This window comes from Apodemus sylvaticus, chromosome 10, assembly GCF_947179515.1.
Source record: "Apodemus sylvaticus chromosome 10, mApoSyl1.1, whole genome shotgun sequence".
Lineage (NCBI taxonomy): Eukaryota > Metazoa > Chordata > Mammalia > Rodentia > Muridae > Apodemus > Apodemus sylvaticus.
Genome location: NC_067481.1, coordinates 12,427,073 through 12,442,079, shown reverse-complemented (window position 1 = coordinate 12,442,079; position 15,007 = coordinate 12,427,073). Strand labels below are relative to the sequence as shown.

Sequence of the window (15,007 nt, the reverse complement as noted above, 5' to 3'; positions counted from 1 at the left end):
ACCCCATAGGAAGCCCAGCAATCTCAAACTAACCCAGACCACTGAGATCTCTCAGACACTGAGCCACCAACGAGGCAGCATTCATGAGCTGGTACAAGTCCCCCAACACATATACAGCAGGAAACTGCCTGGTCTGGGTTCAGTGGGAGAAGATGTGCCTAACCCTCAAGAGACGTGAGGCCCCAGGGAGTAGGGAGCCCTGGAGGGGGACATCCTCTTGGAGACAGGGAGAGGAGGAACAGGATGAGGAACTGTGTAAAAGTAGACTGGAGGGTGGGGGAGGCAATGACTGGACTGTAAAAAAAAAAATAATAAAAGCAATAAAAAAATTAAACAGTAAATTTAAAAAGTGATCGTCCCAAACCTTTATTAACACAAAAAGAGATGTTCCTCACTGCTACTTTCCTTGCCCTCTTCGAACAACATCGTTTCTTCTGACCTGCGTACTCTTTGTGAAGACAGCTGGCGATTATGACTGGTTTCTAGGAGAGACAGAAATATGATTTTCCTCTAAACTTCGAAGATGTTACATCCTTTTGTTTTCATGATGTTTACCACAAACCAAACCATATATGAATTAAGAGTGACCATGACCACTGTTACCAATACCAGGCACATTCATTGAAATACAGAGTTTCTCTGATTTCCAACACATAAGGAAGTACCAGAACACCGGGAAGCCAGCTCACTGTCTGGGCGGAAGGCAAATGACTACATTGGAGAGAATAGAGCATCTCGATCAGGTAAAAAAGAAAAATCTGTGCCTGGAAACACAGCTGGGCGGAATGCCACCTGCCACGCAAGCCTTAAGTGCGGTTGACTCTCCCGATCTTTATCAAGCATTTTACAGCAAATCGTTTGTCCTTCAACTCATAAGATCTTATTTTGTTCCGAAATTCTAATTCTAGTTGTTAGAACACATGTTTCTCAAAGGAAGAATAAAATCGTTATGCCTTAGGTATATGTTCTTTTTAATTTCCAGAACCTTCTGGGGGTATCTGCGCATTGGGGTATCTGCAAACTTTGAACTTTAAAAGTTAAAATCGACATTTTACACTTCTCTCTGAGAGGTTCTTATACGCTTTAGCAGGGTCTATGTTTTCTAACCTCATCTAAGTTCAGAGCGCTCAGGGCATCAGATGTCCTCAGTCTTTCTGCTCGCACATCATCGTCTTCATCCGTAGGTGTCTCTGGATTTGGTTGAACGTTTAGACTTTGTGGAGATATTCTGTGGGAAGCAATCAAGTTACACACTGTCCTCATGCTTCCAATGCTTATTTTCCATGTGGTTTTTACCAGTCTGCTTTTTTCCCAATGCCAGTGGTGATTACCACTATCCCTGCTGCCTCGGCCTCAAATACATCCCTCACCCAGAATCTCTCTCATGATGTGACCTCTCTCCTTACAGCATCTCTGACTTTAAGGCCAGTGCTCGTCAGCATATCATCAGGTGCTGCCCCTCCCTCCTAAACTTCCAGTCACTTCTAGTGCCACCGGTCACTACAGCCCTACCTCCGTCACATCAGATGTCTGTTTCAGCATCTTTTAGTGCTCATACTTTCGAAAGTTCCCATGTAAAACTCCCTCAGCACAGTAGTCAAATCTCCTCTCCCAATCCCTGTTGCTCTAGAACATATATCACCTTAGAAGGGTGAACATACTTGGATAATCTTCACATTTTTTGAGAAATTGCAGTATTTCTCTGCTGGTTAGTGGTGGGTCCTTTCTCTTGACTGTCAAGTAGAAAACCATTGGCTACCATGCTAGCCATTGTATTGCTTGCATTGCAAGTAGAAGTCGTAATCAACACACTGAAAGTGCAGCCACCACAATGGAAATACTAAACTATGGCCTCATATATGAAATTAACCGCCATCCTAACCTGAAGATGGGATCCTTCCATAGGACATTCTTCCCATATTTCAGTTCCAGGCATCTCAGAACAAAAATGAACAGCAAAGTATGAAAGTAAGGCTAGGAGCAAAGAAAAGGTTTTATTAAGACATGAGTCAACGCAAGTCAAGTTTTTAAATAAAATTGTTGCTTGAGTATTTATGGGTAATTTGGTAGCAAATTTTTATAAGGTAGGAGAGAACACACAATACAATGTTTTATTAACCTGTCTCTTTCCTACTATTTACAGCTCATACTTTACAGCTCAGTAAATTCTGCTCTGTCTTTAAAATGACCCACAGCACAACTGGTTCTCCCTGCTGTGTTCTGAGCATCATATCCAGGGCATCTCTCTTTCTTGGCTTGTGCTGTATTTCCACACGGTTTCCCTCTGCTCCTCTTAGCTACTCTTCTCATCCCAGACACCACAGCCATGTTTTCTGCAGCTACATTTGAGCACTGAACTTTGGTTAAAGCCACCCAACGGTTCCTGGGCCACTCAAAGTTGCATCAAATTTCTTAAAGTTATATAGAACACCATATGGACCAACTCCACTTACCGCAAACATTACCATATTACTATATAACCTTCTATCTAATTAAACTCCTTCTTTTTCTTAGATGATCCTGAAGCAAGATAGAGCCACTCTTGCCACTACCTACTAGAAGGTATTTTAAGTCTTTGCTGACTCTCTGTGGTGGTTAGAATGAGAATGGTTGCCCTGGCTCATATTTTTGAATGCTTTGTCCCCCAGTTAGTGAAACTGTTTGGGAAGGATAAGGAGGTGTGGTCTTGTCAGAGGAGGTGTGTCTCTGAGGCTTAGAGGTTTCAAAAGCCCACACCATTCCCAGTTAGCTATTTTTTTCTCTCTTTCTTGTGATGTGGATCTGATGTAGCTCTCAGCTATTGCTCCAGTTCCATATCCGCTCACACGCTGCTGTGTTCTCTACCCTGATGGTTATAGACTCATCCTCGGAAAGTTTAAACCTCCATTAAATGTTTTCTTCTATAATTTGCCTTGGTCATGATGTTTCCTACAGCAATAGAGAGTAACTAAGACATTTTTCCACCTAACAGTATTTACTGTGTGTGTAGATAGACAGACAGATAGATAGATAGATAGATAGATAGATAGATAGATAGATAGATAGATAGATAGATAGATTATAAGTCCCTTGAGGGCACACTTGGTGTTTGTTGTTGTGCCTAGAACATCATAGACAGATAGTATAAATCTAAAATAATCATTTTCCCATTCACTCATGGTTAATTTTGTCTTTCCTTCATAATTTGGAAAATCCATACTGCATCTGATCTTTATACTTTCCTATTTAGAGACATGATGGTGTAAAGAATAAACAACCCAAAATTAATTCTATACCGAATTCTTAACTTATTGTATAAATGCACACACACAAGAAATTTATCCTAAGACTAAAATTCATGTCTGGAAGCCATCACTTTATCTAAAACTGTATTTAAAACACTTTCCGAGATACCAAGCTTCAGACAAGATCACATAGTTATAGCAAGGAATATCTATCTGTAGGGTATATAGTGAGGTAGAAAGTCTTACTACTAGGCATAACAGAAGATCAACCCCAGATAAACCATATTTCCTCTCTCCAAATTCTTCATAGTACTGGTAGGCTCTCTGAAAAGAAAAATAATCAGTTAAATATATTTTCTTCACAATTCACATTTAAATAATGTTTTGCACATTGACTATTTTCTTCACATTTCTGTGTGAACTGATGACATATGCCCTGGAGATAAGAGGAGACCTACTAAATATCTTTTCTCAATATGAAGATAACCTATATCTCTTTCATTAAAAAAAAAAAACTTCTGTCTTAAAATAAAAACATTTATTAAAAGCAAAACAGAGAGCAGTGCCTACATTGTGTAAAGTTTAGAAATGAGGTATTTGTCCTAAGTTTCCCACATAAATCCATTCACAAGATCTATTCTTCTCTCAGTGATGCCTGTTTTCTCAATCAAAACTCTTAGCCCTTGAAATTATTCTTTTATCATCAATCAGTTATAGAGGAAGCCCACCATTACTTCTGACTCCCCTATAACAAGTCTAGATTTGTGTGTGATGTCTACTTCTGTCTTAGAAGAAAAATACTAAGCAAAAGGACCAGGTATGGTCATAACTTCGAGTCATTGCTTTGTCAACAACAACAACAAAAAGTATTTTTTTGGAAAAATCTCCCCCTTTCCCCTAGAACACAATTAATGAAACTTGGCATGTTATGCTTAAAGTCATTTCATCTAGAGTTGTGAGAATTCCCCAAAACCATGATCTCACCCAAGCTTCCGCTGACATGCATAATTCTCAGTTTCTCTGACTCTCCATGGTCTCCCAAGGCTTTGGGTTTTCTCTGCGGGACGTGCTTATCTTCTAATCCCCTGCTAATTCTTACTTGTCCTTTAGGCACCATCCCTCCCAAATTCCCTGACTCCTAAAGACACCAGCTTCCCTTTGCAAGGTCTTCCCCAGTCCTTGGCCAGCTATCATTGCAACCTCCAGGCTCACTTAAAGTTCACTGTGACTTGCTTGAGGTCGATCTATCTTTGTAACTAGGCTCTATGAAAGAAGAACTGGACAGGTTTGCTCATCAGGTCCTCATCACTAGCACGGTGACTAACACAGAATGGTGTTGGATACACACCTGTGAGTCACCGAACAGTATTGTGTATGAACTTACCCTCTCATTCTTGAGCACCCATTGCAGTAGGAAGTTCTTTTGAAATCTGGCTGTGGTTTCTAAGAGCATTCAACCATGCCTATGTTTTGTTTGTTTGTTTGTTTGTTTGTTTGTTGGGTTATATTTGCAGAGTGCCTTAGGCACAGCTTTTTAACAGCTCTATGAAGGCTTCTTCTCATGCCATAAAATCTACTGACTCTAGGTCTGCGGACTCGGGACCTTTCTCATAACTCGTGTAAGCGCTGCCACCACTCAACCTCAGAGCATCTAACTGTCAAGAGCAATCTCTCTCATGTCCATTGGCTTTCATTCTTTTGAGCCCACTCACCCACCTTCTATTTCTGTAGATCTAGGCACAGAAAATAGCTTGTATATTCAATTTCTTATGGACCAGTTGTGGACATTTCTTACCATTTCCAAGACAATCAGGAGCGCATTCAATGAGAAGGAAGGGACTAACATGATGGCAGAAATAAGCCATGCGCCATTGAAGGGATCAATCAAAACTGTGTCAAACGTAACGGTTATGACCTACAGGGCAAGTCCAAGAATGACAAACGGCAATCAAATGACAACTGTCACAGTTTCCCATATAAACACAAATACTATAAAAATACAAATACATGTCCAAAAACAATTTCCCAGTTCTGAAACTAAAAGGGAATGGTTTTGTTAATAAAAAAAAATACAGAAATGCTATCTCCCTAATAGAAAATGAACTTTATCAGCACATGTTAATCATATGTTCCAGGGCACCTTTATATTTTTTTTAAAAAAAAATATTTCCTACTTCTGATCATCTGAACACCTTTAGTATGTTTCAAATCATCACAGTAGAGCCTACAACCATATCAGAATTGTCCTATTAAGCTTTTCTACTGAATGCTGGGTCACAAAGTATTGAGGCATGCTTCTTCTATGGCTAATGAATGCCTGCCTTTTCATCTGAGAGCTTGGGCTCTCAAACTAACATAAGTTATGTGCATAAGGCCATAGGCTGATTTTTTTTTCTTAACATATAGCAAAAGCACCAAGCCAGATGAGCATCTCACCAAATCTTAAGTGATTTCTTTGTAGAGACAACGAAAGGAGAGGAAAGAGCTACAGAAGAAATTATTATTCCAGGATGTCAATTACTTGGACCTGGAAGGTAAAGTGCCTGAGAGAAAACCTTTGAGGGCATTGACTAGATTATCTCTACCACCTTCAAGGCTGATAGTAACATATTTGTCAACAACCATGTTGACCTTCACCCTGAAATACTTAACCATCAGTTCCAAGAGTTGAAACATAAGGAATCAGTATTTCATATATCTGCTAGACATTTGAAAGAGTATTAGTCAAAATAAAAGCCGGGTGAGTTACAGTAAGATTAATCTCTAATGTCATTTGTTCTGCATAGTCAGTATTGGGGATAACTGGAAAATGTCAGCCATTCTGTTAGCAATCAAAATTGTCTTCAAGTGGCTGACTCACAGAGTCTCATGGCTAGACTCAAGTATGGTGCTCTATAGTGCTTTATGTAGCTTCCCTACCTAGAATGGATTGTGAAGATGAAGGTAAGAGTAATAAATGCCACTGTTAAATGCAGCCAAATTCAATCCAGAGTCATAAAATATGACTGCTAAATATTAACAGGGGACAGCATCCAGCTGTGTCTACCCACTTTCTGTAGAAGTCAGTGGGTGGCATCAGACAAGGATATTTTCTCACTGATGGTCTTGGGTTGGTGTCTCTCATAGTTTCAGGACTCCCATTCAAAACATTAGATGTACAATATGGACGGTAAGTCATTCAATTGTGTCTTAGGAATATCATCTTAAAGGCAGCGTGAATAGTGCTCCAGGTCTTGGGCTAATATGTATAACAAAGTTTCCCATAATCCCCAACAAATTCTCCATTTTCATATCTATGTCTATGAAATAGATGTGGATATTTTTTAAAGGTTTGTTTGTTTATTATATTTAAGTACACTGTAGCTGTCTTCAGATACACCAGAAGAGGGCATCAGATCTCATTACGGATAGTTGTGAGCCACCATGTGGTTGCTGGCATTTGAATATCCATAGATGTGGATATTAATAAGCTATTTGACGTAAGAATTAAAATTTGTATTTGGAATTCCCACAGCTGAGGTTAGGACAGACTTTCCAGGTCAGGCATGTCCAAACTGTGATGTATAGGCCACATGCATCCCAGGACAGCTACGAGTGTAGCCCAACAATTTTCAGATGACAAGAGCATTTTGTAATGAAAAAGTTTGATATCCCTACTCCTCAGATCTGTTTAGGAAGCCATTTATGGTTCTTATATTGGAGGGAGTCCCTTTGTTCTGAAGGCTCTGAAAACTTAACAGTACACTGTACATTTTAAACTTTGGGTCCTTTTTTTATTTTTTGAAATTCTCAGTTGAACTCCATTCAAAGTGCTATACAGGAATTCTTCAGAAGCATAACTGACTTACTAATACAAGTTACAATTCCAGGTCCTTTCTTCAGGGTAATTTTAATCTGAAATCTTTGGGAACAATAGTCATTTGAAGTTCAGGCTTTACTGGACTTGCGGGGTAACTGCATATGCATGAGATGCCTTTGGAATAGAATTCAATCTTAATACATGCACAACTTTAAATGATCCATTGCGAAGGCTGGGTACATTTTGTTGTACTCTTGCATTCTGACAGGAACCCATCCCATGAGGTTGGCTGTTGTGGTATTGTATCAGCTTTCGAAAAGTTGAGGCGCTGGATTTGAATCTCTAAATTTACTCTACAGTTTTTAATTTTCCCACTGCCGAAGACCACAAATGATTGGACTTAATAGAAGAGTTCATACTTACAATAAAGAAGCAAATGGACCAGAGGCCACTGTTTTTTCTCCTTTTGCCAAAAACAAAGGATATCACATAGGTCAAGAAGACAAGAGAAGTTGCGCAACCAAATGCAAGAGCAATCTAGAGATAAATTCGGATAATATCAGTTAAAACGAAACATCTGGAGGAGGTTTTCAATTTACATATATTTTAAAAATATTTTATTTACTGGTCATCTGAGTGTTGTTAAGCTTATGAAACATTCCCAAATATATAGACAACTACCATTGCATTTTATTTTTAATTGCCATGTAGAATTTGATTGACGCCATATTACTCACGATAGATAGCACAATTTCGCTTGTCAAGTAAATGTGCATCACTCTTGTTGTGTATAATGTAAAGTAGCTTGTGAGAAGAATTCCGCTGAAGAGGCTAATGTCCACTACCGCCTGCCCACACCAGAAGGCAGAAGGGTAGAGTCCAGAAATCCACAGCTGGCAATCAGCTTTCTTCTGATGAGAAAATACAGAATGTATATAAGTTCAGTTAAATCACAAAGTGTTTTTGTTTTGTTTTGTGGGGTTTTGGTGGTGGAGGTGGGTTGTCTCTTATGTAGTGGAGGCTGACCTGGCTTTATGCATACCTTAAACTTCTGATCTTCTTTCCCTCTCCCAAATGTTAGTATTAAAGTCATGGGCCTCTTAGCTTGGTTTATCAGGGATGGGGACCAAACCCTTTGCTTTATGCATGAACTGCATCCAAGCCCCTCTGGCATGGTTCTTTCTGCTGAGGGTTGTGTTCACATTGTGAAGCCCAGGACTGTAAACTTGGAAAAACATTGTTGTGGCGTGGCTCAGCCCTAGCATACACCTTTTGGCCAAGATCTACCTGTTTATTGTAAACAGGTTGTGTGATGTGACTCAGCCCTAGCACACACCTTTAATTCAAAGAGCTTCCTGTAAACAGGATTAAATAAAGTCAGCGATAGGTCAACTGGCAGGGAAGCAACCAGTTGACAGGGAGTCAACCTCAGAAAATCCAGGAAAGGCTCTGTCAGGGAGCATGGGGTCCCCAATGGAGGAATTAGAGAAAGGACTAAAGACGCTGAAGGGGTTTGTAACCCCATAGGAAGAACTACAATATCAGCCAACCAGACCCCTCCCCCGCCCCAGAGCTCCCAGGGACTAAGGCAACAACCGAGGAGTACACATGGCTCCAGCTGCATATGTAGCAGAGGCTGGCCTTGTCGGACATCAATGGGAGGAGAGGGCCTTGGTCCGATGAAGGCTCTATAGATGCCCCAGTGTAGGGGAATCGAGAGCAGGGAGGCGGGAGTGGGTGGGTGGGTGGGTGGAGAAACACCCTCATAAAAGCAGGAGAGGTGGAATAGGAGGTTTCTGGGAGGAGGAGAAACTGGGTAAGGGGATAACACTTGAAATGTAAATAGATTAAAAATAAATAAATAAATAAAATATGAAAGGAAGGAAGGAAGGAGGATGGAAGGAAAGAAAGAAAGAAAGAAAGAAAGAAAGAAAGAAAGAAAGAAAGAAAGAAAGAAAGAAAGAAAACACAGGAAAGAGAAAGGAGTGTCTTTGAGTTGAAGGGGGTTTAAGACAGTATGAAGTAGCAGAAAGGGCTCTTTTCCTTTTGGATGCTGGTGGAGAAGGAAGGTAAGCTGGATGCTGTCTCTGCCTCTTGAGCTAGGAAGCTTTCACCCACAATGACTGGCTTCTATACGGTCATTTGGTAAATTGAATGTCTGGGATTTTGTTTTAAAAGCAACAGGGTTGTGTTGACTGTTCAGTCTTTTGTACTTCTGTATGAATTTTAGAATTGCTTTCTGACACTGAAAAACACGATACCAACATCCTAATGATTAAATCTGACAGAGTAGATGATAACTTTAGCATACTAGGATTTTGTCAAACTTTATTCCTACCTGGAAAGTTACCCTTTTTTAAAAAGTATATTATATAATCCAGTACTCATATCCAGCCTATGAGATTGATTTTAAAATTCTTAGCTTCACTCCCAGGCATTGTCTTGGGAAGTACTTGAATTTTGAATCTTGGGAAGTCATATCAAATTCATGTGTCAATTGCCTGCATGCTAGACACGGGTCTCTATATCCATTTGCTATCTTTAAGGTAAGATAATACCCCAAATTCTGTTTGAGAAATTACCATCTCCCATTCTGTGAGCCAGTGAGACTTAAACAGCTCTTCCAGTTAATTGCCTTAGATAATAACAAGACAGATCCCCATGACTATCATCTTTGCTCTTTCCTCGCTGTGTGTCAAACTATGGTGTGACTGTTGGAATTCTCTTGTCCTAGATCATGAAGAGAGGGTTCATCTTCAGAAATGTCAAGAGTTGTTGGTTTGGGACATCTTTTTAGGGTCAGAGGCTGGACTTTGGCTACCCCAATAAGCTAGAGCTAGCAGTCTACCCTATTGTGCCAATCAAAGGGACAAAGAATAGCAAAAGGCAGAGAAAAGTGATCTGCTCAAAGCAGTCACATCGGGAAGCAAGAAACTGATAGGAGGGTCTAGTCAGGGATACTGACATGAGGTTTGGGTTTCCATAGAGGGCAAGTGGCATGCGTAACTAAGCAGGCGTGGTGAAGGTGTGGGCCATTATGAACCCACCATAGTCTCCATCTCTCCAGCAAGGTGGTCTGATAAAGTTGTAAAAACTATGTGAAATCTCTGTCTGGGGGACAAGACCTTTTTCTGTCTAGCTTCAAGCTTTAGCCTTTTCCTTCTCCTAAGATGATATCTAGGAAAAGTTTAATTCTTTAGAGAGTATTATTTTACTAGTCTGATCAACTAAAGGATGTTGAGGAACCCTACTCTTAAGTTATCAGTGCCCCATGACTGTTTCTCTGTTGGGAAGGAGGAGGCAATGGTGGGGGTCAGATATGAGGGAAGGGGAAGATGTGGGGGATTGGGATGTGTGATGTGAGATTCAAATGAACCAATAAAAATGTTTTTTTTAAAAAATAAGATTATTGAAATTATTGGCATCTGCTACCCGCACTTTCTTACTTTATAATCGCTGACGCTACTCATGGCGATATGTGGAGAGACGCTGCACAGAATAAACAGAATGAACAGAGAAGCTTCCAGTGTCCCAAACCAGACTATCACGATTTTCTGCAAATACAAAAGGAGTCTTAGTGGAATATCAAAGTAGCGCCTGTTAAAGTGAAAACTATACTTATGATTTATCACGAGACTTCAACTCAAAACACAAAAGACCCTGAGAATATTCTAGGACCTACTTTGGAGCATATACCCTAAAGAACAAGCAGAGGGCTTTTGAAGAGATATAGAGATGCCCATGTTAATAGCATCATAACAATTACCACGAGGCAGAAATAACTCAAACACCATTATGAGGTGTGTGAAGAAACAAAACTAAATACATACATATATGCATAACAAGCATTATTCAACTGTAAAAGGAAGAAAATAGTGCTAAATGCTTCAAGATAGATCCTCTTGGAATATCCCGTACCAAGTGGAACAAACCAGGCAAAAGGTACAAATACTGTGTGTTTCCATGGCATGAGGTACGTGAAATAGTCTACTTCCTAGAAACAGTAAGGAAGAAGGTGGCTGCCAAAAGCAGAGAGGACCGAAGAGAACCATTAAATTGGCATTTAGTGGATACAATGTTCCTTCTCCATTAGATGAAGGAATTCTGAACTCTGAGCAAACTACAAATAAAATAAATTTTAAAAATCAAGGAAGCAGGGATTGCTGGAGAGATGCCTCAACAGTAGAGTGCCTGCTACTCTTTTTTTTTTTTACTTTTTTTTAATTCGATATAATTTTTTATTTACATTTCAAATGATTTCCCCTTTTCTAGCCCCCCACTCCCCGAAAGTCCCATAAGCCCCTTTCTCTTCCCCTATCCTCCCACCCACCCCTTCCCACTTCCCCGTTCTGGTTTTGCCGAATACTGCTTCACTGAGTCTTTCCAGAACAAGGGAGTGCCTGCTACTCTTGAGGAGAACCCAGGTTCAGTTCCCATCACCTACACAGAGCTTACAACTCTTCCATGGGATCCCACACCCTCTTCTAGCTTCTTGGGCATTGCATACACATAAAATACAGACATACGTGAAGAGAAAACACCTATACATGTAGAATAAACACATCTGTTTTTAAATGAAAAAAATGAAGAAGAGTTTAACAACTGTTTCTTCTGCCCACTTTTTCTTTTTTCCTTTGAGATCCTAGGGATCAAACTCAGCAGAGCCTTAAACATGCTAAGTAAGTTTTATGTCTCCAAGCCACATTCCCCTGTCCCTGGCTTTAATTCTCAAAGAATTCCCTTAAATTCTTAGTTCTCGAATCATTCCACGTCCTCCCTGATCCTATGGCCGTGTATACAATGCTTTAGCTCATAGGTATGAACACACATGTTTATAAACACATAAATATAATGCATATATAAATTTATTGTATATACATATATTATATACATATGTGTCATTATATACATTTATGCTATATGTGTGTACAAATATAATGTATATACATATACTATATAATGTATATCTTGTGTATACATGTAGTGTATATAATGTATATATGTATATATATTATATATGTATATGTGTGGGTGCATATATGAATATATATTCATCATTGACCCAGAAGGTATATTCCATCTCACTTTTTCCATTATCTGTGGAAAACTACACTAGCGTACACTCCCAGCACTGCCAATTAGGCAGAAGTCATTTTGACACATTTTCATTAACCAAGATTCCGTGGGGCTGGTTCATTTCTAATCTTGCTTCTGATAGGAAACATCTGGAGTCTGTTTAAATATTTCTCTTGTCCATCGGAAAATGATAGCCACCACAAACACTTGACATAAGGAGGAAATGATCATCGAGTGGTTACATAGGCAGTGTCTATACCACAAAAACAATGACCTGGGAAAACGCTGTGAATGATGTTCTTCAATTGTGTGAGAATCTGTTTGTCATTCGTTAGTCTTAATTCCTGCACAACCGAGTCCTACGAAGAAATCCCCCACCTATGTCTGCATCTTGTAGTGCACCCCTACCTTTGGGGCTCTGGGCTTTATCTTGAGATCATTCATCTGTTCGGGGCTGGTGTTAGGGCAGAGACTAATTTCATCTTCTTAATGCAGATATTCAGTCTTCTCTGCACCATTTGCCAAAAGTGGATCTTTTCATCAGTGTGACACTTGATGTATTTGTCAAAATGATATGGCTGAAGCTGCATCATTTTACATCTAGACCTTCTTTCCACGGTATCTGCTTTTGTGCTAAGACCATGTTGTTTTGATTACTAGGGCTCTGTAACGTAACTTGAAATCAGGTATAGTCAAACCTCTGGCAATAACTAATTTTACTCACAATCACTTTGACTGTGTGGGGTCTTCTGTGTTTCCATATGAATTTTAAGATTGTTTTACTGTTTCTCCTAAGAGGGGTAATGGAATTTAGCTGAGATTGTATTGAATCTCAAGATTACTTTAGGTAGGATGGCCATATTTGTGATACTAGTTCCTCAAGTAAACCTATAGGGAGAGAGTGTCTTCCCATTTTCTAGTGTCTTCCTTAGTTTATTTAAAGCTAAATGGGCGAAGGGGTTGAAGAGTTTTATATTTTCATTTGTCTCTCAACATCTCCAACTCCTCTCATGTCCCTTTGACTCCATCTCAAATCCATTGCCTCCTGCCTAATTATTATCGTTATACATACATATACACCACACATCTATATGTATATATAGCCTACTATATATATATATAAAACCTATTAATACCTTAAGCATTTAATGCTGTTCCTATGTGTATATGTTTAGATTTGACCAATCATGGAGTTCGCTACTAAATAAAACTGATTCTTTCTTCAATATTATAAGTTTTTATTGTAGAGGTATTCTACTTCCTTGGTTAGATTTATTTCATTTTATGATTTCTAAGAATTATTAGCTTGGTGGTGGTCAGCACATACCTTTAATCCAAGCAATCAGAAGACAGAGGCAGGCAGATCTCTGTCAGTCTGAGGCCAGCCTGATCTATAGAATAAGTTCCAGGATAGCCATGGCTGTCAGACAGAAAAGCCCTGTCTCAAAAAAATAAAACAAAATTATATTTTAAAAAGAAATGTTATTTATCTATTCTATGCATATGGGCCCTTTTCTGTATGTGTATTGATACAACAGAAGAGGACATCTGATCCCACTACAGAAAGTTATAAGACATCATGTGGGTGCTGGGAAGTGAACTCAAGAACTCTGGAAGAGCATCCAGTGTCTTTAATCACTGAGCCATCTGTCCAGGCATTTCATGGTTTTGAGGCTACATCCTTTTCATTGTGTATTTAGGTGGACTACTGATTTCAATGTTAACTGTACATCCTGATTCTTCAATGAAGTGCTTATTAGTTCTATGAGTTCATAGCACAGTCTTCTTTACATTTTTCTTTTATTACTATTACTATTATTATTACTATTATTGTTGTTGTTATTTGTGTGTGGTGTGTCTGCATGAGTGCAGATGAGTCACATCAGCAGAGGATGACTCTGTGGATTGTTCTCTCCTCCCACCTTTAAATTCTGGGAACTATGCTCATGTCATAGGGTTTTTATTGTAAGATCTTTTGCCTTCCCATGAAGACATGTCACTGACCAGGCATTGAAGTCTTTAGAGTCTCTTATATACAAAATCAAATCATCTTTAAATAAGAAAACCAATTTCTTCCTTCTCTATTTTTATCTCTTATTTGTTTCTATAGCTTTAGTGTTCTCGCTACAGTGTGAAGCGTTGTATTGAGTAAGAGTGGAGAAAATGGGCACACCCTTGTCTTGTTCCTGATTTTAATGAGAACGTTCTGAGTTCTTCTCCATTTGGCATGATGTTGACTATGGAATTGTCATAAATGACCCATATAATGTGCATATGGTATCTATATCCCTTTTCTCTTTAGCATTTGTGTAATACTTCTTTTATGTTTTGAGATTATTACATAATTATACCATTTCCCCCTTCCCTTTCCTTCTTCCAACCTCTCCCATACATCCTTCTTTGCTCTCCTGCAAACTCATGGCCTCTTTTTAATAATTGTTGTTATGTGCATGTATGTGTACAAGCACACACGTAACCTTCAATATGTAAATACAACCTGGCCAGTCTATATAATGTTACTTGTATGTATTGGTTTTCGGTGATGACCATTTGGTATTGGGTAATCAGCGGATATGCTCTTCCCTGGGGATAAATATATCCCCTGTTCCCAGCACTCCTTAGTTGCTTGTATTTTTTGTGTGTAGGGTTGAGGCTATAAGATCTTCTCACCCACTCCACCCACATTAGCATGTCTACTGGTGTTGTCTTTTTCAGCTCAAAATGGAAGATATTGGAGCTTGTCAAAGACATTTTATGCAACTACTGAGATGATTATATAACTTCTATTGTTGAAACAGAACATTTATATGACTAATTAATTTTTCTTATATATACGCATTCAACAATTCCTGCATCTCTGAAATGAAATCAGATCAATCACAATACTGTTACTTTTTTCCTCAATTTG

The 15,007-nt window shown here is 39.1% G+C and overlaps 1 protein-coding gene across 3 annotated transcripts in view; it reads right to left on the bottom strand.

Annotated features, from left to right (window-relative positions):
• Abca6 (ATP binding cassette subfamily A member 6) overlaps positions 1-15,007 on the bottom strand; it is a 69,262-nt gene that overhangs the window by 12,612 nt on the left and 41,643 nt on the right. For all 3 annotated transcript variants that reach the window (XM_052195350.1, XM_052195352.1, XM_052195349.1), the window contains exons 23-30: positions 10,470-10,577; positions 7,761-7,934; positions 7,447-7,560; positions 5,020-5,139; positions 3,471-3,548; positions 1,883-1,974; positions 1,108-1,228; positions 365-482 (exon numbers count right to left, since the gene is read on the bottom strand). In XM_052195350.1, the coding sequence (XP_052051310.1) occupies positions 365-482; positions 1,108-1,228; positions 1,883-1,974; positions 3,471-3,548; positions 5,020-5,139; positions 7,447-7,560; positions 7,761-7,934; positions 10,470-10,577 (925 nt within the window). The remainder of the gene's footprint in view (positions 1-364; positions 483-1,107; positions 1,229-1,882; positions 1,975-3,470; positions 3,549-5,019; positions 5,140-7,446; positions 7,561-7,760; positions 7,935-10,469; positions 10,578-15,007) is intronic.